General features: G+C 41.1%; 1 protein-coding gene across 1 annotated transcript in view; it reads right to left on the bottom strand.

Annotated features, from left to right (window-relative positions):
• Window positions 1–578: 578 nt before the first annotated feature.
• Window positions 579–27334, bottom strand: part of LOC133663427 (sortilin-related receptor-like) — a 168681-nt gene continuing 141925 nt past the window's right edge. The window contains exons 35-48 of the mRNA XM_062067889.1: window positions 26208–26377; window positions 25838–25950; window positions 24723–24827; window positions 23986–24052; window positions 23715–23797; window positions 23549–23639; window positions 23252–23445; window positions 22044–22163; window positions 21726–21890; window positions 19897–20071; window positions 12498–12604; window positions 10700–10892; window positions 10341–10553; window positions 579–3773 (exon numbers count right to left, since the gene is read on the bottom strand). Coding sequence (XP_061923873.1) covers window positions 3703–3773; window positions 10341–10553; window positions 10700–10892; window positions 12498–12604; window positions 19897–20071; window positions 21726–21890; window positions 22044–22163; window positions 23252–23445; window positions 23549–23639; window positions 23715–23797; window positions 23986–24052; window positions 24723–24827; window positions 25838–25950; window positions 26208–26377 — 1867 coding nt within the window. The 3' untranslated portion in view covers window positions 579–3702. The remainder of the gene's footprint in view (window positions 3774–10340; window positions 10554–10699; window positions 10893–12497; window positions 12605–19896; window positions 20072–21725; window positions 21891–22043; window positions 22164–23251; window positions 23446–23548; window positions 23640–23714; window positions 23798–23985; window positions 24053–24722; window positions 24828–25837; window positions 25951–26207; window positions 26378–27334) is intronic.

Raw genomic sequence — 27334 nt, 5'->3', positions numbered from 1 at the left:
CCCGCTACCACCAAACCCTCCCCAAACACACACACCTTGAAGCGTCCTGGAAGAGTTAGTGCTGCAAAGGATTCTGGGTATTTATTCTGTTGTGTTTATGTTGTGTTACAGTGCGGATGTTCTCCCGAAATGTGTTTGTCATTCTTGTTTGGTGTGGATTCACAGTGTGGCGTATATTTCTAACAGTGTTAAAGTTGTTTATACGGCCACCCTCAGTGTAAGCTGTATCGCTGGTGATCAAGTATGCGTTGCAGTCACTTGTGTGTGCGTGCAGAAGCCACACAAAAGCGGACGTGACGATTTTCGAGAGGAGCACTGAAATTTGGGAGGGTTGGCAAGTATGAGAATTAGCGGTGAATGCGGTGTTACCGCGGCACCGCCGCTGTATATAATCGGCGGGCCAGCTCTAGTGTTCATTTGATATCGCCTAAAGGGCCAAGTGAAATTACACGGCGGGCCAGAGTTTGACACCCATGGTTTAAACTGTAAATACCATTCTTTTATAGTCTGTTTCCACCCTTTGGCACATTCAACCTGAAAATGTTGTTCACATAGAAAAAGTGACAGAAAAGTGGAAATTTAAATCAACTTTATTTCAGCATAAGTGATTTTTAAAACACCTCACACTTGTTAAACGTTTTTTCTTCTTCTTGCGACTTCTGAGACAAGCAAACAAAACATCAATATGGGCCAAGAATCCGTGCCGAACATCATTTTATTAAAGCAAACCCTTTGACATAGAAACAAGTGGGGCACAGATGGCCAAATAAAGAATAATTACACTTTGTACACAAGCTTAAAAAATGCCCTGAGGGCGACAGAAAGGAGCAGTGATTCGACCAAACTCAGCAGATGCCCAAGTAAGTGTTTGTACTGTATGCATGCATGCCGCTTTGTGTTCTATCATACGTGTTTGTCAAAAAGGCATTGTGTGGTAACAATTACAGTACGAATGACAAAACCAGAAGAAACAAAGTTAAGGCAAAGACAACACAAAAAGTTAGCGTGTGGAAATGAAAGTTCCGCAAAGAGCGTGACATTTGTTTGTAGATACAGTTGGGTTCAGTGGGGTCTACAAAGGGGCAAGTTGTGTACAGACACACAACAACAACACACACAAGATGTGCCAACCAACACACTGTGCACAAAAAGTGGATATCAGTGTCACCGATGCGATAATGAGCCATTACCTTAGAAAATACAAGTATAAAATACATTCATGAAGACGTCGAACAAATAAAACCAGGCAGAAGACCCGATGGCTCAAGCATCTCATTTCCTTTCAGTTATGTGACGAAAGCGTTCAGGTCGGGGGAGCGGGAGTCCAACATGTGTGACACATTTATGGAACGTACCACAATGAGCTTGTACACTGTACATGTAAAAGTATTCCTCATTGAACCTATTTTTTTTTGTTTTAAACAGTGGGGAGGAAATTCGCATTTATGAATAATTAACACTAAAGAAAACAAAAAACATTAAAAAATAATTTTTCTGCACAATTTCATGGAAAGCATTTCAGGAATGCGAATGCTTAGGATTGTTTTACAGTGTATATATGTAGTAGAAACATGTAAAATATATTTTTGGGGGGCATATTTCAAAGTGATCCAAATATACAGTTCTCTTCAGTTTACTTTCACAAATATTTTGGTGTTGTGTAGTTCAAATTGTTACATTGCTGATATTGTTAAACTGTATATTGCAGTCACGGGGCAAAAAGCTGAATAAGAGCCAATAGTAGTTTTTGCTTTTGTTTACTTATTTTACGCTATTGCTTTTATTCACTCAAACAATTCTATGTAAAAAAAGGAAACAATTGTATTGTGTTGATGTGTATGTATATGTTTGATAAATTGTTTGAAAATAAGATTGCCAATAAAAAATGGTGCTGTCAAATGATTAATTTTGATTAAATATCATTCTTTTTTATTCCATATTAATCAGGTTTCCTTTTGCATGGACATGAGGACTCAAGAAAGAGAGAAATAAAGTATCACTACTTTGCTGTTTCAGGAATTTTAAGTCATTCTGCACTGATCATCGGTTAATTGCGTTAAATCTTTAAATCCAATTAATAATGATGATAGATTAATCTTTGCATTAGTTATTTTTGATAGACCTAATGCTTTAAGTCTTTGTCCTTTTTTGCATTGATTATATTGATGATAAAATCACTAATAATTCAATGACCTTGAACAATTTTAAAATTCAGTATCGGCAGCTTAATCGGCGATACTGGTCGTGCATTTACTTGGTTCTAGATCAATATCAAAATTTGCAGTACGGCCCAACCCTGTTCGATTACGGTGTGTGGACTTGAGGGTTTGTATCGGTTTGTGCGGAGTGAGAAAAATAAATCGCATGCATCATTCAAGTATGAGAATGATGCATGAAACGCATGGTCATACAGTAGACAACCACAATGTACCCCATCTGTCCTCCAATTGTTTAAGATAATGCATATTTATATGTGCTATAAATGTCAATCAGGTTACAAAAATTTAAAGTGTTAACTGTCCTTTGAATTAAAGTAAAATGTGTACATGTTTTCTACGCATAATAATGTATGGCCACTATGAATCTAATGTATTGCCTGGGGAGATCAAATGAAATGTAGAAACGTTGCATGATTGAGTACCAGTAGACACATTTGGGGGGGTTGCTGAGTAAAAGCTCCATCTAAATTCTGAACCCGACTCCTGACAGCAGCTATAATCTACAGTATGTCTCGCGCTTATCGCTTATGTCAGCCCATCCACTGATTCAGTACCCCTTTAAAGTTGCGTACCATGCCGAGAGGAGGTGGACAGTGTGGTCTAAACCACTGATTCTCAAACTGCTGTACATGTACCACTAGTGGTACGCGGGCTCCATCTAGTAGTACGCCAAATAATTACTTGATTAAAGTACAGTGTTTTATTTTCCTATATTCAAACACAGTGTTACTGTTCAAGTAATGTTACAGTGGCCAAACATATTAAAGATACTTGATAAAAAAGAACTCTGCCTTGTTTTAATGAATACTTAGGCCTACTACACTGCCGTATTTTAATGGTGGTCATTATGGTAGTACTTGGAGAGCCAACTTTTTTCTGAGGGGGTACTTGGTGAAAAAAGTTTGAGAACCACTGGTCTAAACCCATGAGAATGACAATAGTTGTGCTGGTACCCGCAATTCCCTGAGAACTTCAAACAACACCTCCACTACATTGATGGCAAATCAACATTCCGCTTCCACAACAAAATTGCAAAAATGTATTGTAATAAACAATGGACCTTATAAAATGGATTAGCAGCCGTACCAGGAGACGAATGCAGAAGACTGTTGCTGATTATAGGCCGGATAAAATTAGATGTGACTTGTAAGAAAATGCGTTGGTTTTTTTTCTTGATGCCAAACATTTGCATTTGTGTACTTTTTGTGTCTGGATGCTTATTTTGGTTTGAAGCAAAATGGAGTGTGGCGTTCTGCAACATGCTCAACAACACTCAATTCTTCACAGTACGCCTCAATATCTACCCCATCTTTTTCCACTCCCTATACATATATTCTTTTATTTCCATATAAAAAATAAGTTATTGCGCATCCGAAAAAGTGCATTGTATATTTGAAAAATATCTATCTCTCTTTACACGTTTCTTCATATGTCTTGCGAACTGGTTGGCTTCCTGTCAACAGGGCGCAGGGGTGACGTCTCGCTACGCCACCACCATTGGAACATCATCTGAGAAGCCGCTGATCATGGGAGCATCTTCATCATCATCATCCACTGCAGAGACAAAAAGGTAAAATCAAGAATGGCTATTGTGACCTTAGTGAATGGAACACAAGACTTGAATGACAACATTGCAGACAAAAAAGTGTGTATGGTGGCAACCGTTTAAATCGACATCCCTCAGATTGGCTGGCTCACGTCGACATAAGCGGCCATCAACATAAGTTAGACCAGCCGTTACTTGTTGTTGACTTTCGCCAGAGTCATGATGGGAATGTGCGATGATACAGGATTTTTGACATTTGACGGAGCATAAATGCAATTTAAGTGAAGATATTTAGCTAAAAGATTATTTATTCTTATTTTAATTGTGAATTTTTCACAATCAAAAGTAATAAGTAATAAGTTACAAACCCCGTTTCCATATGAGTTGGGAAATTGTGTTAGATGTAAATATAAACGGAATACAATGATTTGCAAATCATTTTCAACCCATATTCAGTTGAATATGCTACAAAGACAACATATTTGATGTTCAAACTGATAAACTTTTTTTTTTGTTGCAAATAATCATTAACTTTAGAATTTGATGCCAGCAACACGTGACAAAGAAGTTGGGAAAGGTGGCAATAAATACTGATAAAGTTGAGGAATGCTCATCAAACACTTATTTGGAACATCCCACAGGTGAACAGGCAAATTGGGAACAGGTGGGTGCCATGATTGGGTATAAAAGTAGATTCCATGAAATGCTCAGTCATTCACAAACAAGGATGGGGCGAGGGTCACCACTTTGTCAACAAATGCGTGAGCAAATTGTTGAACAGTTTAAGAAAAACCTTTCTCAACCAGCTATTGCAAGGAATTTCAGGGGGCGGGTATCCGACCGATTCAGAGAATCTGGAGAAATCCCTGCACGTAAGCAGCTAAGCCCGTGACCTTCGATCCTCAGGCTGTACTGCATCAACAAGCGACATCAGTGTGTAAAGGATATCACCACATGGGCTCAGGAACACTTTAGAAACCCACTGTCAGTAACTACAGTTGGTCGCTACATCTGTAAGTGCAAGTTAAAACTCTCCTATGCAAGGCGAAAACCGTTTATCAACAACACCCAGAAACGCAGTCGGCTTCGCTGGGCCTAAGCTCATCTAACATGGACTGATACAAAGTGGAAAAGTGTTCTGTGGTCTGACGAGTACACATTTCAAATTGTTTTTGGAAACTGTGGACGTCCTGTCCTCCAGACCAAAGAGGAAAAGAACCATCCGGATTGTTATAGGCGCAAAGTTGAAAAGGCAGCATGTGTGATGGTATTGGGGTGTATTAGTGCCCAAGACATGGGTAACTTACACATCTGTGAAGGCACCATTAATGCTGAAAGGTACATACAGGTTTTGGAGCAACATATGTTGCCATCCAAGCAACGTTACCATGGACGCCCCTGCTTATTTCAGCAAGACAATGCCAAGCCACGTGTTACATCAACGTGGCTTCATAGTAAAAGAGTGCGGGTACTAGACTGGCCTGCCTGTAGTCCAGACCTGTCTCCCATTGAAAATGTGTGGCGCATTATGAAGCCTAAAATACCACAACGGAGACCCCCGGACTGTTGAACAACTTAAGCTGTACATCAAGCAAGAATGGGAAAGAATTCACCTGAGAAGCTTAAAAAATGTGTCTCCTCAGTTCCCAAACGTTTGCTGAGTGTTGTTAAAAGGAAAGGCCATGTAACACAGTGGTGAACATGCCCTTTCCCAACTACTTTGGCACGTGTTGCAGCCATGAAATTCTAAGTTAATTATTATTTGCAAAAAAAAAATAAAGTTTATGAGTTTGAACATCAAATATCTTGTCTTTGTAGTGCATTCAATTGAATATGGGTTGAATAGAATTTGCAAATCATTGTATTCCGTTTATATTTACATCTAACACAATTTCCCAACTCATATGGAAACGGGGTTTGTAGATACTGGTCGAACTTCCTTGGAACAGTATGTGCCGATGAATGCCTTTAAATGCCTATCACACAAGTCAAGAAAGTCTGACTGATACTTGATTTCTTTTTGGTCCCTTGACTGACAGAGGCTAGCAGCTAAGTGTGTATGGACACACACAGTTTGCCTCTATTGCAGAAAATAAACTACATCTCTTACAAATCACTAGACGACAAGATAAACATGCTTCACACCGAGTAAGCAGCAAACAAGAAAGCATGTTACTCGCTAAACTAGCCGCTAAGCTATCTTAAAACAACTCAGATTTTAAGTTGTTTTTAACCTCGTCCCCATCGTGGAATGTGTGCAAAATATTCAGTAAAAATATCACAGGAACTGTCTGCCTCTGAGAAGTACCGAACGATTGACGCCATGTTAGTTTACAGTGAGCTCAGGTGAAGTTTACAACAGGCCGCTGACAGCACCATAGGAGAAAAGGAGCACTTGATTTGCTTACCCAAACCCACCTACAGCACAGTACGAATAATCATGGGTAATTATTTATCAGAGCAAAGCACCGGTTGTTTCAAAATAAATCTGTACTTAAGTAGACATAAGTATAACTAGGGCCCCGTTTCCACTGCACACCCAAATCAGATTTTTTTTTGCCTCAAGTGACACATATCAGATATTTTTTGGCAGTCTAAACGCTCCAATCTGATGTTTTGGCATCAGATTCAGTCCACATCAGGAGGGAGTCCGAATCCGATTAGAATCAGATTTTTCCAAATGTGACTATAGTCTAAACCAGACCTGGGCAATTTAAGGCCCGGGGGCCACATGCGGCTTGTTGAGCTTTTCAATCTGGCCCGCCGGACATTCCCAAATAATTGTTTTATCTCTTTAAGATGTAAAGTGTAGCTGCCATTACGATGTGCAGTGATGTTTTATAATGACCGGAAGTCTTGAAATATACAAAGTATTTAAATGGTTACAATCTGCGCTTTTGCATGATATACTAGTTACTATGGTCATCTAATTAGTTACTATGGTAATCTAAGTCACATCAGCTCAGTCGAGGCACCAAGCAGTGTGGGTGGGGAGCGTTTCCACAGTATTTCTCTTTAGTGGCCTGAAATGCGGGTGTCAGGGACAGACGCGGAAAGAGATTTTTACAACAAAGTACTACAAGAAAAGTGATATTATATCAGATTGTCGGTGGGTTTTTTTACCCTTCACATTCATATTTCGCCATCGTGGATGGAGAGGGGGTGTGAGAAGTAAAAGAGGAGTGACGTTCATATGTTGTCAATATTCAGTGTTTTATCGTTCATAGTTAATATCGTAAATCCCACATTCTTTATATTCATGTACATTTTGGGTGTCTCATTCAGTAGAAAATTTAAAATTCCATTCTGTTTCCTAAGGCGGTTTGTCATAACGTTTTTAGCATTCAATCAGACATTATTGTGAGTTTTTGTATTAGTGTTCTTAAAAATAGGACCCAAACACACACATATTCAGATTCAGAATAGTTTTATTGCCATTGTTTGAGAACGGGTTCACAAACTAGGAATTTTTCTTGGTGCAAACGTGCGACATAAAAACATATAACACATATTTGGTAATAAAAAGAGCTGTAACTGAGCTATCAGATAGACTTAGAAGGAATTCAAGGAATTCAAGGAGCTGCTGTTAGGAGTTATTGTTCATTTGCCTGATGGCCGAGGGGAAAAAACTGTTCAGGTGGCGGGAGGTGTGGGTCTGGATGGAGCGTAGTCTCCTGCCTGAGGGGAGAGGGGAGAATAGTGTGTGTCCAGGGTGAGAAGAGTCAGCTGTGATCCGACCCACACGCCTCCTGGTCCTGGAGGAGAACAAGTCCTGGAGGGATGGGAGCTTGCAGCCAATCACCTTCTCAGCTGCACGTACGATGCGCTGCAGTCTATTCTTATCCTGGACTGTGGCGCCGGGGAACCACACTGTGATGGAGGAGATCAGGATGGACTCTATGATGGCTGGGTAAAACTGCACCAGCATCTCGGTCGGCACCTTAAGTTTCCTCAGCTGCCGCAGGAAGTACATCCTCTGCTGGGCCTTCTTGATGAGGGAGCTGATGGTCAGCTCCCGCTTGAGGTCCTGGGTGATGATGGTGCCCAAGAAACGTAAGGAGTCCACAATGGGGACGGGGGTGGGAGAGTCAATCAGGGTGAGGGGGGATGGTGGGGCTGTGACTTTCCTGAAGTCCATGATCATCTCCACTGTTTTCTGGGCGTTCAGCTCCAGGTTTTTGAGGCTGCACCAGGACGTCAGCCGGTCCACCTCTCTCCTGTAGGCGGACTCATCGCCATTCGAGATGAGCCCGATGAGGGTGGTGTCATCCACAAACTTGAGCAGTTTTACGGATTGGTGACTGGAGGTGCAGCAGTTTGTATACAGGGAGAAGAGCCAGGGGGAGAGAACACAGCCCTGAGGAGTACCAGTGTTTGTGGTTCGACTGTCCGAGACAATCTTTCCCAGCCGTACGTGCTGTCTTCGGTCTGTCAGGAAGTCATTAATCCAACTGCAGAGGGAGTCAGGCACGCTGAGCTGGTAGAGCTTGTCTCGTAGCAGTCCAGGGAGGATGGTGTTGAAGGCAGAGCTGAAGTCCACAAACAGGATCCTAGCGTAGGTTCCTGGGGAGTCCCGATGCTCCAGGATGAAGTGGAGGGCCAGGTTCACTGCATCATCCACAGACCTGTTGGCTCTGTAGGCGAACTGCAGTGGGTCCAGGAGGGGGGCGGTGATGTCCTTGAGGTGGGGCAGGACCAAGCGCCCAAAGGACTTCATGACCACAGACGTCAGCGCGACCGGCCTGTAGTCATTTAGTCCTGTGATCCGTGCTTTCTTGGGGACAGGTACAGCTTATATATGTGTGTGTGTGTGTGCGTGCGTGCGTGCGTGCGTGCGTATATTTATATATATATATATATATATATATATATATATATATATATATATATATATATATATATCTTTAACCTCGTATATATATACATATATATATATATATATATATATATATATATATATATATATATATATATATATATATATATATATATATATATATATATATATATATATATATATATATATATATATACCAGCCCCCAGACACATTTTTTTCTCTAAATGTGGCCCCCGAGTCAAAATAATTGCCCAGGCCTGGTCTAAACGGAAACGTGACCTGAACACGATCTGATTGCGGATTTTTCGTCATCTTTGGGCGAGCTACTTCATTTGTGTGTGCAGGAAAATACGTCACATGCCAGTGGGAGGTCATCACAATATCCGGTTTTGATGAGCAAAGTATTTTTTCGGCGGCCGAATTTTCATTGCATCACTAGTCAATAATGCACCAATAATATATGTACCATATTTTTTAGACTATACACTATACACTTAAAAACCTTTCATTTTCTCCAAAATTGACAGTGCGTCTTACAACCCGATGCGCCTTGTGTATTTAGGGAACCTGCCTGTCTTGATGGAACAGTTGTTGCTGGACACATGACGGACTCTTGGGAGAAGAGGATTGCCGCATACTTGGCTACCCTTTCAGTCGAGGACGTGGAAGATATCTACCTATTCGGATCAATGATAACAGGACATCTGCTGATTGGAAAAAGCGTTGACCTGGTGTATCGACAAATTGGAAGATGCTGGCAGCCTTTCAAAGTGCCCTAAATGATTGGAGGATGCGAGCAGAACTGTGGGCACTCAGACATTTGCGATTTTGGACAATATTGAAATCTTTGGTGACATCTTGGAGACGCCGGCTGCTCTGATGGTGAAGTATGATGAATTTGAAGAAATAGACAAGAGTGGAAGTTTGAATCTATTTTTGCTCGCTCAAACACAAACATTCTAATCTGGATTGTTTTCCCTGGCTGCAAGCAACGTGACAAGGTCGTTCTTTCGAGACGCTTCTAGAGGACAGTGCAGTGAAACAAACTCCGTCCCTGTCTCTCATGGACACACACCTGTTGTTGTTGACTTTTGTTGGACTGACTGGCTGTGCTATCGCATTTGTGAGCATAAAGGTAGTGGAACAGAGACACGTTGAAGTCTTACACACACATATGCATCCACGAAAAATACACACGTACCCCACGCCCCATCCCACGCCGTCAACGCTTCACACCTAGTGGTATGATGGAATACAGAGCAGCGACCCTAGTGGCTGTCAGTTTCGGGTCGGATACCCGCCCCCCAACCCTTGTTGCAAGTCTCGAGTTGTATATCGTAATATGTGTATGTGCTTTGCTATGGAGGTTTTTTTCTGACTCCAGACTGGGTCCACCGCAATAGGAGCCCAGTCAGAAATTGACTTTTTTTTTTTTACTCATCCCCCCAGCGTCTACCTTTTCCCCACCTTTTACGGGGCGCCGTAAGTGGTGACCCATCATAGTTCCTGTTCTGTTCCTGGTACAATGTTTGTTTGTCTAATCTTAAATTGTTGTTGTACTTGTGCAATGACAATAATACCATAACATACTATAAGATGCATCGCTTCAAAAATCTGTCAAACTGTTTTAGTACAACATTTTGTAGCTACGAAGCCGTACCAGTTCACTTTGGCCTCCAGTATAAACATAGTCTAGGATAAAGCCCTTCTTATAAATTTCTTTGGATAGCAACTCACCTAGTTCGTCCCCAGAGGAGAAAATGGCAGAGCCCAGGCGCGAGTTGTAGTGCGAGTTTGCAAAGGCTGTAAAATTGTTCTGAAGTCGGCGGTGTCTGAAGTAGAGCGCCACCAAGCCGCCACAAACTCCCAGCAGCAGCAGGAAAAGGACTGGGACTACGACTGCCGCCATATCCTCCGAATGGCTTTCACTCGGGGAGGCCTCACTTGCTCCTAAAAACAGAGGAGCATCATCTTTACACCTTATCTGGTCGATGCAAAGTTAGGTTACAATTGACACATTAATGACATCAAAAAAACACTTGCTCTTTAGGGTGAGAGGTTACATCATCTTTCATTTCTGAGTGCTGTTATTCTACCTGCTCTAAACTGGTTGTACAGCAGCAGTGCAGGCTCGCCACATAATTGATCGTTGAGCAAGCAGCAGGCCTGAACTGAGAACGTATAGTTGTGTCCTTTCTGCAGGCTACTGATGCGGAAGTAGGTCTCTGTTGTGTTTCCAAGGAAGGTGGTCTTGTTGGTCACACCGTCGTACACATGCACCTCATACCCCTGGAAAACAAGCAGCCATCAAAGTGAACAAATATGAGATGCAGGATTTGTCAACTCCAGTGAAGCCACTAAACTTCTATAATTTGGAACTTGGAATTCCACCTCGGACATCAAAGTTCCAGATGCAATAGGCCAAAGGAAAAGGTAAGGACAACAAGATCTGGTGCAAAAATTGCAATCTACCAACTATTTTGTTTGTACTGAATACATATACTGTATTATGTATTGTAAGTAAGTAAGTAATGTAAGTATTATGTACTGAATACATAATAAATAATATTAATACTAATATTGATTCTCGGGCAAGGCTACCGCTGCTGCCCACTGCTCCCCTCACCTCCCAGGGGGTGAACAAGGGGATGGGTCAAATGCAGAGGACACATTTCACCACACCTAGTGTGTGTGTGACAATCATTGGTACTTTAACTTTTAACTTTACTATGAAATGGACAGTGATAACTTCATAGTGTAGTGGTCTCTTTATTAAGACTTTTACCTAACAATAAGCCTGTCTCTACCGACCAAACAACGCCCCTTCCAGTGCATAAAAGTCCAAACATACCTCAACAGAACATACACGGAATGCAGTCCACAGAGCAAATCTTAAATTTAATGACACTCAACACACTGTCACACAAAACACTGCTCAGCATGCATGATATATTTTCAACCCGCATTAAATGTGACACCGATCTGTATTTTGCCCTCATAAGCTAAAACAAAATCAAAATCAGGCCAATGTATGAATTAAATGTTTTCCAAGACTCATCCAATAATTTCAGACACAGCTGATGTGCCCAGTTAATATTAGTGGGAGTGTTTCATTATTTATGTCTAGTATTCATCTTAGAATGATACACTGCAACTTGGAAGCAGCAGTGCTTAATCCAATCAACAGATCCCCTTCTATCCAGTAGAAATAGTAAGTACACAAGAACATGTGTACAGAGCTAATTAATGGAGGCGAACAGATTGTGAAGTTCGTGACAAGAATGAAAAGAAAAATGGAGTCGTCAGCTGCATATGTCAAGAATGTAACTCAGGGTGCGTTGCACAGATGATAAATTAATTTTATCCAGTTCTCAATAATATTAAAACCCATTAGAGATACGTGGTGCTAGAAAAAACGATCTATATTTATTTCCAATAGTAATTTTTTTTTATGTCCTGAATACAATTAGCAAATTCATCTAACCAGGAAAGTTGCTAGTAAAAAAAAAAAAAAATACAAATGTTTTGACCTTGAATAAGATATTTAAAATTAAGGTATTTAAATGTATTGTATCTTGCTAAGATGTCAGTTTTGCAGTGTAAACAATTATTAGGCACGGTTTGATGCACATTTTATATAAATGTTAATTGTATAGCTGGGTTATGTACTTATATGACAAATTGTTACTTGAAATATTGTGTTAAGTAGAAGTTTTTACTACATTTTTGATGATAAAGCTGGACTGCTGGTAAAAGATTGTTCATTATTTTTTAACAAAATGAACAATGGTCAACTACCACTCATTGATAAAATTGATCATGCAAAGAATACCTGTATCTACCTTAATCGCAAAAGTGAGTTTCAGAAAATGCTTAGCAAAGCTAGTTTCTCACCCTGCTTTCATTAAAATACTTCTCTTGGACAGCCAGACTCTTCCAGAACAGGTATATGTGATCTTTCTCATTCAAAATCTTCAAGGCTTCAGGAGCTGGAAGAGGAACTGTAACAAAAGAAAACATTTGTTGGAAAATAACGTGTAAAAGTGATCACATAGTTACAAAACTGCTTATTTCTAATAACATTAGAAGTGATACAGTAATAATCAAAGACCTTTATGAAAAGTACAACTCGAGGACCTAGATTTCTCTCGCCCGGACGCGGGTCACCGGGGCTCCCCTCTGGAGCCAGGCCCGGAGGTGGGGCACGATGGCGAGCGCCTGGTGGCCGGGCCTGTCCCTATGGGGCCCGGCCGGGCTCAGCCCGAAGAGGCAACGTGGGTCCCCCCCTCCAATGGGCTCACCACCCATGGAAGGGGTCATAGAGGTCAGCAGTGTGAGCTGGGCGGCAGCCGAATGCAGGGCACTTGACGGTCCGATCCTCTGCTACATAAGCTAGCTCTTGGGACGTAGAACGTCACCTCGCAGGGAGGGAAGGAGCCTGAGCTGGTGCGCGAGGTGGAGAAGTTCCGGCTAGATATAGTCGGACTCTCTTCGACGCACAGCAAGGGCTCCTAAACCAGAGGGGCTGGACTCTCTTCCACTCTGGCGTTGCAAGCAATGAGAGGCGACGGGCTGGGGTGGCAATTCTTGTTGCCCCCCGGCTCAAAGCCTGCACGTTGGACTTTAACCCAGTAGACGAGAGGGTAGCTTCCCTCCGCCTTTCGGGTGGGGGGACAGGTCCTGACTGTTGTTTGTGCTTACGCACCAAACAGCAGCTCAGAGTACCCACTCTTTTTGAATTCCCTTGAGGAAGTACTGGAGAGTGCTCCCTCGGGTGATTCCTTTGTTCTGCTGGGGGACTTCAACGCTCATGTTGGCAACGACAGTGAAAACTGGAGAGGCGTGATTGGGAAGAATGGCCGCCCGGATCTGGACCCAAGTGGTTCTTTATTATTGGACTTTTGTGCTTGTCACGGATTGTCCATAACAAACACAATGTTCAAACATAAGGGTGTCCATATGTGCACTTGGCACAAGGACACCCTCGGCCGCAGTTCCATGATTGACTTTGTAGTTGTGTCATCGGATTTACGGCCTCATATTTTGGACACTCGGGTGAAGAGAGGGGCGGAGCTTTCTACCGAACGCCACCTGGTGGTGAGCTGGTTCCGATGGTGGGGGAGGATGCCAGACAGACCTGGCAGGCCCAAACGCATTGTGAGGGTCTGCTGGGAACATCTAGCAGAGTCTCCTGTCAGAGAGAGTTTCAATTCCTACCTCCGGAAGAACTTTGAACATGTCACGAGGGAAGCACTGGATATTGAGTCCGAGTGGGCGATGTTCCGTGCCTCTATTGTCGAGGCGGCTCATTGGAGCTGTGGCCGCAAGGTGGTTGGTGCCTGTCGTGGCGGTAATCCTAGAATCCGCTGGTGGGCACCAGCAGTGAGGGATGCCATCAAGCTGAAGAAAGAGTCCTATCGGGTCCTTTTGGCTCATGGGACTCCAGAGGCAGCGGACAGGTCAAGCGAAGTGCGGCTTCAGCGGTCGCGGAGGCAAAAACTCGGACATGGGAGGAGTTTGGGGAAGCCATGGAAAACGACTTCCGGACGGCTTCGAAGCGATTCTGGTCCACCATCCGCCGCCTCAGGAGGGGGAAGCAGTGCACTGTCAACACCGTGTATGGTGAGGACGGTGTGCTGCTGACCTCTACTGCAGCTGTCGTGGATCGGTGGAGGGAGTACTTCGAAGATCTCCTCAAACCTACCAACAGATCTTCCCATGAGGAAGCAGTGTCTGGGGAATTTGTGGTGGGCTCTCCTATTTCTGCGGCTGAGGTTGCAGAGGTAGTTAAAAAGCTCCTCGGTAGCAAGGCCCAGGGGTGGATGAGATCCGCCCGGACTTCCTTAAGGCTCTGGATGCTGTGGGGCTGTCTTGGTTGACAAGACTCTGCAACGTCGCGTGGACATCGGGGGCGGTACCTCTGGATTGGCAGACCGGGGTGGTGGTTTCTCTCTTTAAGAAGGGGAACCGGAGGGTATGTTCCAACTATCGTGGGATCACACTCCCCAGCCTTCTGCCTTAAGGTGTATTCAGGTGTACTGGAGAGGAGGCTACGCCGGATAGTCGAACCTCGGATTCAGGAGGAACAGTGTGGTTTTCGTCCTGGTCCTGGAACGGTAGACCAGCTCTATACTCTTGGCAGGGTCCTTGAGGGTGCATGGGAGTTTGCCCAACAAGTCTACATGTGCTTTGTGGACTTGGAGAAGGCATTTTTATCTACTTTAACTGTGGGGAGTGCTCAGAGAGTATGGGGTATCGGACTGTCTGATTGTGGCGGTCCGCACCCTGTATGATCAGTGTCAGAGCTTGGTCCGCATTGCCGGCAGTAAGTTGGACCCGTTTCCAGTGAGGGTTGGACTCCGCCAAGGCTGCCCTTTGTCACCGATTCTGTTCATAACTTTTATGGACAGAATTTCTAGGCGCAGTCAGGGCGTTGAGGGGATCCGGTTTGGTGGCTGCAGGATTAGGTCTCTGCTTTTTGCAGATGATGTGGTCCTGATGGCTTCAACTGGCCAGGATCTTCAGCTCTTACTGGATCGGTTCGCAGCCGAGTGTGAAGCGACTGGGATGAGAATCAGCACCTCTAAGTCCGAGTCCATGGTTCTCGCCCGGGAAAGGGTGGAGTGCCATCTCCAAGTTGGGGAGGAGATCTTGCCCCAAGTGGAGGAGTTCAAGTACCTAAGAGTCTTGCTCACGAGTAAGGGAGGAGTGGATCGTGAGATCGACAGGCGGATTGGTGCGGCGTCTTCAGTAATGCGGACGCTGTATCGATCCGTTGTGGTGAAGAAGGAGCTGAGCCGGAAGGCAAAGCTCTCAATTTACCGGTCGATCTACGTTCCCATCCTCACCTATGGTCATGAGCTTTGGGTTATGACCGAAAGGACAAGATCACGGGTACAAGCGGCCGAAATGAGTTTCCTCCGCTGGGTGGCAGGTCTCTCCCTTAGAGATAGGGTGAGAAGCTCTGTCATCCGGGAGAAGCCCAGAGTAAAGCCGCTCCTCCTCCACATCGAGAGGAGCCAGATGAGGTGGTTTGGGCATCTGCTCAGGATGCCACCCGAACGCCTCCCTAGGGAGACACGTTGGGAAGACTATGTCTCCCGGCTGGCCTGGGAACGCCTCGGGATCCTCCGGGAGGAGCTGGACGAGGTGGCTGGGGAGAGGGAAGTCTGGGCTTCTCTGCTTAGGCTGCTGCCCCCGCGACCCGACCTCAGATAAGCGGAGGAAAATAGATGGATGGATGGATAGTACTGGTAATAATTACTGAAGTACCCTCAAAGAGACGTTTTTTTGTAACCATTAATCAATCTCTGAAAGTTTTCTCCATTTCTCAATGCATAATTCTCTCAGGTGTGTGATGTTTGATGGTTTCCTTGCAGGAACAGACATTTTTAAATCACCTCGCAACATCTCGATCAGAGTAAGAGCTGGTCTTTGATTTTTTTTTTCTTTTGCGTTGGGCCTTGGTACAATGTTTTGGGCAAAATCCACTTTCGTTTAAATTTTTCAACGGATTGTCTGACTTTTTTTTTCAAGCATGCACCCTCTGATACAAATGAGGGTGAGGCGTTGCTGCATGACATTTTGCTCCCGACGCTTCACAGGAGATTATTATTATGAGATTATTTTGCTGAAATAGTGTCTTTGGTTTACGCCAAACATGTTCTCTGTTACTGTGTGTTAATACGTCAATTATATGCGTTTTATGTGGCAAACTCCAGTCTTGTCTTGAGGTTTCTTTTTGACAGTAAGGATTTCTTCCTCCCATGCCTCTGTTGAAAATCAATCAAGTGTGGTCTCTTTCTGATACTGTAGATATATGCATGAACCAATCTTTCCTTTGAATGGACGTTCATTACTGTCATAGTTTTTGACTATGTTTTGACCACATATTTTCATTATAATTACAGAACTGGGTGCTGATAGCCTTGGCTTTAAAAGTCTATGGAAAGTTACGATTGCAGATAACTGCTGACGAGACAAGACAACCAGCACTAACGGGTGAAGGCATATTAAGAAGGTGTTGCCTAGCAACGGAATGACTCGTGGAAAAAAGGTTGCTCTTGCATCAGTGAAAGTCCCTCAGGATAAAGAGGAGGGTGTGAACGACTACTAGGAACCAGGTACTCACAGCAACATTATTACGATATTTAATGACATGAAGAAAGAGTACTCAGAACAACGGAAAGAGAACTTAATGAAGTCTAATTTTGCAGGGTAAGTAACAAAAATAATCATTATTTTTGAGATAAAAAAAATAGCAAGGCGATTGGTGACTTAAAAAAAGACTACCGTCGCAATAAATAATTTTTATGATTTTTATAAATGAATTTAAAACATTTCATTGTGGTCTACAGAACATGTAATAGTGGTGCTTTGGTCAAAATTTTGCATAGATTTTGTATGACAGACCATCTTCAAATCGTTTTTTTTCAAATTTGCGCCATTTTGTGGGTGGTCTTATTTACGTGCCGCTGCCCTCGTCCAGGCCATCAAAGAAAATAGAAAACACTCAAAAGAACAGTAAGGCTCTGTCACGCCAATTTTCTTCCCATCACAAAAACCTTCCTAACCCCCATTTACTTCCGGGGTCATTTCCGCTTACGTCAGTTCCTCTTACGTCATTGACAGCGATCGATAGCACTTCGTTTGACTCTTTTTTATAATACAGCGTTAACAAAACGTCTGAATTATCAACAATAATGTTGATTTAAAGTACAGACATTTAACAGTATTATATATTAATTAATATTAGTGAAATGGTTTCAACAATAATGTTGATTTAAAGTAGTACAGACATTTAACAGTATTATATATTAATTAATATTTTTTGCACGTTACCACGAAGACAGAAGTTCGCAGCAGCGGCCCTAACACTCCGCTTGAAATGTTGCGAAGCCTGCTGGTGTTTGACATAAGTCCCCTGGGACAGATAAAGACGAATATCATCCAGTGACACCACCATTTTCAGGAGATTTGGATTTATCGATCGCTGGCAATGACGTGAGAGGAAATGACGTAAGTAAGAGGAACTGACGTAAGCGGAAATGACCCCGGAAGTAAATGGGGGTTAGGAAGGTTTTTGTGATGGGAAGAAAATTGGCGTGACAACTCCACTTTTTATGTCATACAAATGCTACTGATTAGCATTAGCAATTTTATATTGTGATTTTAACACCTCAAAATTTGGTAATGAAAACTTCAACTAAGATACGTATGCAATAACAACTTGTGTGTAGTAAGTACAATAAGTACAATACTTACGGTACAAACACTTTTTAGAGTGCAAAAAAACAAAAGACGTTCGGCTTAATGGCAAAGACTATTTCCTGATTAGGCAACACACCCTGGTCTATTCACTACTACCATCTAACGTCTTGGAATTACAACTGCATGCAAAGTCTACTACCGTTCCGGAATATAAGCCACTACTTTTTTTCTGCCCTATGAAACGGTGCAACTAATTTATAGATTTTTCTTCCCAAAGGCCATAATGTTCTGTATTCAACAAACACCAAGAAAGACACTTTATGCTATGGTGCCATCTTTTGAACGAGTTCACTCACTGCAGATTGAACGTCTACAGCAGTGGTCCCCAAACTTTTTGTAACTGTGGACCGGTCAACGCTAGAAAATGTGTCCCACGGACCGGGGGGGGGATATGTTTTTTGTTTGTTTTTTTTGTCATAAAAAAATACAATCATGCGTGCTTACGGACTGTTTCCCTGCAGACTGTATTGATCTATATTGATGTATAATGAAGGAACCAGAAATATTAATGACAGAAAGAAACAACCCTTTTGTGCGAATGAGTGTGAATGGGGGAGGGAGGTTTTTTGGGTTGGTGCACTAATTGTAAGTGTATCTTTTTTATGTTGATTTAATAAAAAATAAAAAATAACTTTTATTTTTATTTTTTTAAATTACTTGTGCGGCCCGGTACCAATCGATCCACGGACCGGTACCAGGCCGCAGCCCGGTGGTTGGGGATCACTGGTCTACAGTATTTCCTTCCTTAGTACCTTGAACCGGAAGTTCAAGGGCCATTCGGTCTTGTAGTCGTCCATATCGTTTGTACTCGTATAGTGTCTTCATTTATCACTCCAAGCAACGTTTGTAAGTTTTACAATATAACTCAAACCATTCATACTTATTAAACCGTCACTAAAGCGTTTTTTGTACAGCACTTTGTGTTTGCCACTTGTCTGTGTATGAAAAGTGCTATATATATATAAAGTTTGATTTGATTTGACATTTTTGATTGTAGTGTTTTCATGCATATTTGTACGTGCTATCCTAATGTAATCAAGCTAGTGTCGTTAGCATTAGCTAACATGCTAAAATGTTTGCAAGTATCTGTGTTAGAATTATTAACTAACAATGGCATTCTTTTTGTATTGTTTCAGTTTCACAAATTCCTCAGTAAATTTACCAAAATGTCACTGTGGAGTGTTTAGCTGATTGGTGAGGTAGATTCTGCAGCTAGTGGGTGCATGACAATGACCTCTGTTTTGTTTGATAAGTCGTTTTACTGCTGTGTTATAGACACCGTTTGGAAACAATTACGGTATGTTAATAAACATTCAAAAATTATTTTTGAGTCTGGTGCAGCTAATATGTGGGAAAAAAAGTTTTCTTCTAAAATTTAGTGTGCTATATAGTCCTGAAAATACCATATACAATACTTGCAAATGGGACTCAAAAGTGTAAGAAAATTGGACAGCACACTTATCGTTAAATGTTAAATAAATGATGAGATTGTATTATTAAACAAATTAACATTTATGAACACATGGACACACACAAAATTACCTAAAATGGGTACCCTTATCGATTCCCAGGTACCACAAATTGGTTCAAACGTGAAAGGTACCCAACCCTCCTTGCAAATGATGTGCAAAATGGTATACATAATACCCAGGTCTGATGCCAGGACAGACAGATGACAGAGTAGCTGCTGTACGTTATGTCCGACACGCAGTCTTCCTCAAAACCTGTTATTAGGAGATTTGAGAAATACCCATCACACTTGTCTGATTGATGATTTTTGTATATGCATTTCTTGTCAAAGACCATAAACTGTAATACTGGAAGTAGTCAGCCATTTTGGTTTAGGCTCACAATTTTGGGTAATTTGAACGGTAGAAATTGCAGCAGGCCAATGAAAAAATAAGCTCCAAGAAACGACCCCTCGCCCGGCTACACTACATCCACTGTGCGCATTCATCATGTTTTAGGTGTTGAAAGTAAGTAAACAAAGCCCGACTCATTTCAACGAGAGCCTGTTGCCTACCTGTGCTCAGAGTGAAGCTGACTTCCTTGCTCATGTTACGCAGGCGGACGGAGATGCTGTAGTGTCCTCCGGGCTCCAGGCCTTTCAGCTGGTACTCCACTGTGTTGTTCTGCGTGGTTACCTTGTAGTCCCTCTCCACCTTGCGGACCATATCCCGCACATGAATCGCATAAGTCTAAAGGGAGAAAAGCAGAGAGACACCATAACGCAACTTTTATTTTGACTGTTTTTGGATGTGTGTGTGTGTAATTTAGAGGTTATGTTCAGTTCAGGTCATATAGCACATTTAAAAAGAACCCCAGTTGGCCAAAGTACTGTAGACACATAAGATACAATTTAAAAAATGCTAACCTGGAAGTGTATGCATGATGATCTCAGTTAATTAACTAATTAATGATAAGAACAATTAGCACACCAGTGCAAATAGTTGTTTGTTGTTAAATATACGTTAACTCTCTGTGGCATACATATAGCAGTATAGTAGTGCCAGGACGAAAAAGTCCCCAAGGAGTAAAGAGTAGGGACGTTCCGATTAGGGATTTAAGCTGTCAATTCTGATCATCCATTAGTTAGATCGGGCAATAACGATCACATGTATTAACTTTAATTTTTTTAAATGTATTTATTGTGAGTGCTATTCACAGTTTAACAATATCAACACAATAGTCAATACTAGTCCCCTATTCTCTTTTTATACCGTACATACAATTATTTGATCAAAACAAAGTCAATATTACACAATGACTAACCAAAAGCAAAAACTACTATCTACTACTCATTTAAATCCTTTGGTTTTTGCACTCAAATTCCTCCTGTGTCCAGGGAGTGGGACAAAAACTATTTTTAGAAAATAAAAATATCGATTTAATCACTCTAGTATAAATCATATACTGATATTACCCTTGGTGTCTACACCACTCATTTATGGATCGATCTGCCCTTTTACGTGTTGTGTATGGACTGTGACAATGCTGACACACTGTTATGTTATCCTCTCTCTGGACTCTTAATAATCTATGTGTTAATTTCCTGTTAATAGCTGCTTACTTTATGCTGTAACACGGTTCCAACTGCACTTTTTAAAGTTTATTCAGCGCTTATTTATTTGTGTTGTTTAAAGCTAGCTTAGGCATTTATCAACAATGGCGACCCCGTACTTTTTCCAAATAAAGAGCTGATACTAATCGGTGGCAGATCGATCGACACATCTCTAGTCAAGAGTGAATACAAATTTTGGATTTGTTGCTAATCTTGTATATTCAGGCTTCATCATTACTCGACTACCCCAGTCCTTTAAGATGTATTTACCTCATTTTATGCATTTTTTAAATTAAAAAAACTGACATAATTAGATCAAATGGGCATTTAAAGGGTTTAAAAACTTGACATGCTATTTTCTATTTGGGACTTAAGTTGATTTAGGATTTTAGCGCAAAAAAAAAAAAAAAAAAAAAATGTGATTCCAAAAATGTTTATACACTAGACGTTTTCATCCTGATGCTACTTAACTGGGCTAACATGATTTCTCGGTATTGTTGATATATGAAATAATTTTAAATAATATTAAAATGAAACATGAAAAAAACAGTTTTAGGAAAATATGATTTCATTCAAAATAACACAGCAAATATAGAACACCAATGTACCTACAGGATGAAAAAGTCCCCAATTTACTCTTAGGGTTAAAAGCCGTTTTAAAGAAAAACTAAAACACGCACTGCTCAGTAGATTCTGTTTTTTCTGCTACTTGCTGACAAACACTTATTAATTGTAGAAAATCAGGTGGAATTTTTTTTATGTCACATTATGTCAGTTTGTGGCATATTTACCAGTGGCACTTTTGGTGTATCATAAGGTGGTTGCCACTTCAGTGTGGCCACGGTCTTGTCTACTAGCACACGGTGGAGATTCCGTGGTGGCAACCTTTCACTGGGAATCATTTTGACCACAACGTGCTCTGATGGCGGACCCAAGAAGGGGGAGATAGTCCGCACCTATAGATCAAATGTGAAGAGCACAATTAAATCAATCAGGATCTTTTTCTTACTTTAGGAATTATCCACCGGCCCCTCACATTGAGCAAACAAATAAGACATCAAATTGTAAAAAAATAAATAAAAAAATGTATGCTTGTCTGTGCAACTCACCAAAAATAAATACTGCTCATCACTGTCCACAGTGATTGTCAGGTTAGTGGAAGCGGTGTGGACCAGACTAGGACTGTGGTATAAATCGAGGAAGGACGTAGCATAAAACACACCAAACACCTACAAATGAGCATACAGCATACAACAAATAAACATTAACAAATGATCACTGTAACGGTTACATTTGGTGACTAATTATATTCCCACTGTCATGTGATCACTTCTCAATAGTTACATTAGGGTGTGTATGTGTGTGAGTGTGTGTGTTGACGGGAGTTGCACGGGAAACATGGGTTTGGTAATCAATACACTATTTTTATTTTCTATTTTTTGTCCTGTCCAGCTTCTCAGGCAAATCATATTGTTGATGTAGATGCCCATATCTGCTGGAAAAAATTTACTTTACAGAAGAGAAGTGTGGGGTACTTCTCTTGTTGCCTTATTTGTATTTGACTTTATTAAATGGATTTATATTATTATTTGGTGCAGCCAAATTGCAGCAGGAGGGGATAGCAAACTATATTGCAATCGCTCATCCACAGTTACATTTCACAAACTTTCACAACAGCAAGTAGTACTAAAAAGAGTCCAAAATAATCGACAAAGTCAAAATGAAGACGTTTCATTTAATTAACCCGATCGCTCTTCAGATGCAACAGAGACCAGATAAAATTAAGAAAAACGAAATTGTGGAATACTGATGGCGGAAGCTGCCACGCAAGGCGCTAACCACGACCCATCAGGAGCAAGAGAACATTACTAATATTAGCATGTACTATATCAGTGGTTTTCAAACTTTTTTTTTACCAAGTACCACCTTAAAAAAACGACCAACATTAAAATACAGTAGCGTTGTAGGCCTATGTATTTATTAAAAACAAGGCAGTGGTTTAATTTAACAAGTATATTTGATATTTTTGGCCAATGCAACATTACACACAGTTTGAACAGTAACACTGTGTTTTCAATATAGGAAAATAAAACACCGTACTTTAATCAAGTTATTCTTTGGCGTACCACAGTTTGACAATCACTGTACTATATACAAAACTATGTCCGTGCTATTTAATGTTTAGTTGTACTATTTTATGGCATGTGGTAAATGTTTACGACGAGGTGGAGAGGTGCACGGCTGCATCGTATTTAGCAGTGTTTCTTAAAATGTTGTCTTTCTCATGTAGACATTGTAAGAGTTTTATGTGTTATACCTGTGAGGATGAGCCACTGGTGAGGGTCCAGCTGCAGCCAACAGAAATGTGGTTGAGGGCCCAGACTTTGAGGAGAGGCTTATCTGGCTGGACACCAGCAGTCTGGTGATGAGACAAGGCGGTGGGGCTGTCACCGACATTGGTGTGAGCCCACACAGCCACCTCATACATTGTCCCTGCAGTCAGGTTCGTAACTGGAATCGAAAAAAAAGGTCAACGTGAAAAAAATAACATTCATAGCCAGGTTTCAGGTGATTACAATTATACCCCATGTAAAAAAATAAAGACATGAAGTACCTCTGAGGATCTTCTCCTTGACTGTGTAGTTCTTGCTCTCCCTCATGTGAGTGTCAAACTGCCAGGACAAGATTACGATGTACTGCTTCACCTTAAGAATATACAAAAAGTTAGTTTTTGCTGGGACAAAAGTCTGAACCATATTCTATAAAGACAATTCACCTACTTCATACTGGGAATTGAGGCTAAATGAAAGGCTCATGGACGCTACGGTGATGCTGTCAGTGATTACAGACGGAGGCGGCAAAGCTGCAGCAGGGCAAACAAGTCAAATCGTACACCAAATTAAGGAAACACAACCTGCAATATGCACAAACCAGCAGTAGGGGGCAGTGTAGAACCATTTATGATTGGTTGTGTGTGCTACTGTGTATGTGTGTGCTACTGTGAATGTGTGTGCTACTGTGAATGTGTGTGTTGTGTGCATGAAATCCCACCTTTCAAAGGAGTAATGGATTTAACCTCACTCCAGTTCCCCATACCTCGACTGGTCACAGCTGCCACCTGGAGAAAATATCACAGCACTGACGAGGAGGATATCTTCTATGTACAATAATAAAATATGCATATTATTTCATAAAGGAGGTCTTCAGTTTAGGTACCAGTTGTAGTGTAAGAGTTGTACCAAATTGTAACATAAATTACATTTATGTTACTCACACTGGACATAGATCTTATAAATGATACGTAAAATACAGTCATTAAAAGATAAAATACAAAAATGTAATCAAACAGTAATAAAAACATAAATCCTTACTTTTATCTCACTACACTGCTTAATTATCGCTATATATTTAATAGGAGCATATCGTTTCACATGTTCAAAGATACCGGTACAATCTTTATCCTGGATGATGTGTGAGGCCTTTGAGCGGCTATTACTGGGCATGCAGCCAATGTTGGTCGCCGTTTCTACATTTTGTGAGCATTTTAGGATGTATAATTTCTATTGGGAGACCTAATGAAGGGAAAAACGTTAACTAAAAAGAACGAAAATGGCATTCTTCCTCAGTGTAGCAACACTCAACAACATATTTTTCGTATTTTATCGCTGTCAATGTATTATTCCACATTTTAATTTTGTAATATTCCTAATTTATGGGAATGTGTATGTAATACAAGAACCGTCTCCATTATTGGGCAGTGACATGAGGTATTTGTGTGTCTGTCTTACCCGGAACTTGTACTGAGTGTCTGGCTGCAGCTCCTTCACCTCCGTGTTGGTGGTGGTACTACTCTGTGACGTCCACTCAACCGCCGTTTGTTCGCCGTATTCAGTCTGACAAGCAGGAAATAAAAAAAGACAAATATATTTAATTGACATTGTGGAACTGACACAGTACTCCTTAATTATTTAGACATTTCTTTTTTCCATATGTGAGTTTCTATGGTTTCAGATTTGGAGGTGCTGATTCTCATCCTATAGGTTTTACACTCAGCTGTGAGGTGCCCAGGTAAACGCTGAAGGTCACAGCTTGATGAAGCCATCTAGACTTGTGATTCCCAACCACAAGTAGTGTGCTGTGAGAGATCATCAGGTGCGCGGCAGGATATTATCTAATTTTACTTTATTAATCCGAAAATAATGATTGGTTTACAGCAGGGAAGGGATTCATATGGCCCCATTCCTGGATGGATCTTGTGTGAGAGGATGAGGATGGTAAATCATTTTGCAATGTAGTCTGCTGAAAATGATGGAAAGTGTCACTCTACACAGCACTGTGGTCAAAGTGTAAATGCCACAGAACACATTTTAAGATATTCAACACTCTGCTGCCATCTGACAGCTAAAGTGGATAGTACACCCCCCAATGTGTCACGTTTCATGTGTCAGGTAAACCGTGACGAATGGGGCCATATGAATCCCATTCCTACTGTACTCCAAACTATGTAAGTGTTTAATTTAACAGACCCAAATTTCAGATTAGGTAAATACATTTCCGAATATATTGAGATGATATCATCACTATTTTAGTATATATACGTTTTGATAGGAGATTTGCCCTGAGATTTTTCAAATGCAAAATATGTGCCATGACTCAATAAAGGGTTTTCTAATAACTATTATTCCATGAAAAAAATCCCCCATCACATCATTTTTTCTCGTATTTGTCTGCAAATGTGGCTCCTATAGCAAAGTAATTTCCTGTAAAAAATCAAACAAGTATCCATCATATCTCTAACAATGTAATTAAAATAAGATTGTTGGTGTTTTTTTTACACATTCGTCTGTTTTCTTCTGTTACTGGAAACACCGGTTTAAAACTTTATTGAGGAAAATAAACTCACAATATACTCTCTAACAAGGCCGTTTCCTTTGTCAGGAGGACTCCAGGAAAGATCCACTGTCCCGTCCTTACTGTTATCACAAGACAGCTGCAGGTTCCTGGGAGGTCCAGGCACTGCAAGACATGCGAATAGAAAGAACCATTTAGGATTCACACTTCCCAACTAACCACTCACCAGTTAGAAATACAATTTTGAAAATCCTATTTTAACAAGCACCCTATACAAGGAAGCTGTTTTTGAAAACAAAAAAAGGCCGAAAATGAATACAAATGCAGATAATGCATATTAAATATTAGCACAAAAGTAGTCATTACAATACCAACATTATAATAGTCTTAATAACACAATATGTCAGTTGGGGAAGACTCACATCCCTCTGGCGTCCTGACTGTGATGATTTCGTTTGTATTGTGCAGCTTGCTGAGGCACAATGTGAGCACCTTAATTTGGTAGGTGGTGTCTGGTCTCAGGGCAGTTAGTTTGTAGCTGGTCTTGTTGCTGTGAGTGTCCAAGACGGTCCACTGCTGGGTGCCTACAAGCCTAAAGTCGGGAAAAAAAGTAAATTTTGTACATTGTTCCTGTGACAAAAATATAGACAATCTCGATTGTGTTATGGTGGGGTTAATGTAAGAAACAGACAGAATATTTTTTTCAATAAAGGCTATACATTAATTTGTATTAAACATATAATCAGTAGACACAGTCAAAACTTCATGACGGGATTGTGCTATTTCCGATAAAGGGTGAAATTATGCTTAGGATGAGTAATTCACAGTAGGAGAAGACAGGTGATATCAATACCAGGGTAGTGGTAGTATCAATGTGATAAGATCGATATTTTCAAATACTGTTTATTTTCACAGCTATCTGTGGGTTTTTTTAACAAGCTATTCTGCAGTATACTATTCAAATACATCTACAGGACCGACTATTTACTTCAGTCTCCCTATGTCCACACCTCTTCCTAGCATCACAGTTTAAATTCCATTAAGTGTTCATCCTCTTACTCCATCAGTTTTAAAAATCCACTCACTTTTATAATACAGTGTTTCTACAGGTTTCACAGCACATCTAATTAATTATTTTTAATGGACATTTCGTATGTAAACTATATTGTCCAATACAGTCTATGATCTTGTCTAACAAAGCTAGTATGTTGGTGTGATGGTGCTTCGCTCCTAGTGTAATGCTTAGCAGCAATGACACATCGACATATAGGCTAACGGGAGAAATGAATGCCCGTTAGCCTATATGTCGTTGTGTATTCGAACTGACAGGGAAAAATATATTTTCGACAAATAAAACCTATGTGGATATTGGTAGTGTCAGTGCCTATTTCGTTCTGAATATACTGATATGCTGAGGAAATGAGTTCTAACATTAGTCCGGCTGTCATCATGGCAATGTGAAACGTATGGAGACAGCCAAATCACATGATAAAATAATTCCTCATTCGTGTAGCCTATATAGGCATACCTCGCTAAAATGTCTCCTCTT

The sequence above is a fragment of the Entelurus aequoreus genome, linkage group LG13, assembly GCF_033978785.1.
Source record: "Entelurus aequoreus isolate RoL-2023_Sb linkage group LG13, RoL_Eaeq_v1.1, whole genome shotgun sequence".
NCBI lineage: Eukaryota > Metazoa > Chordata > Actinopteri > Syngnathiformes > Syngnathidae > Entelurus > Entelurus aequoreus.
This window is presented reverse-complemented; position numbering and strand designations above follow the sequence as displayed.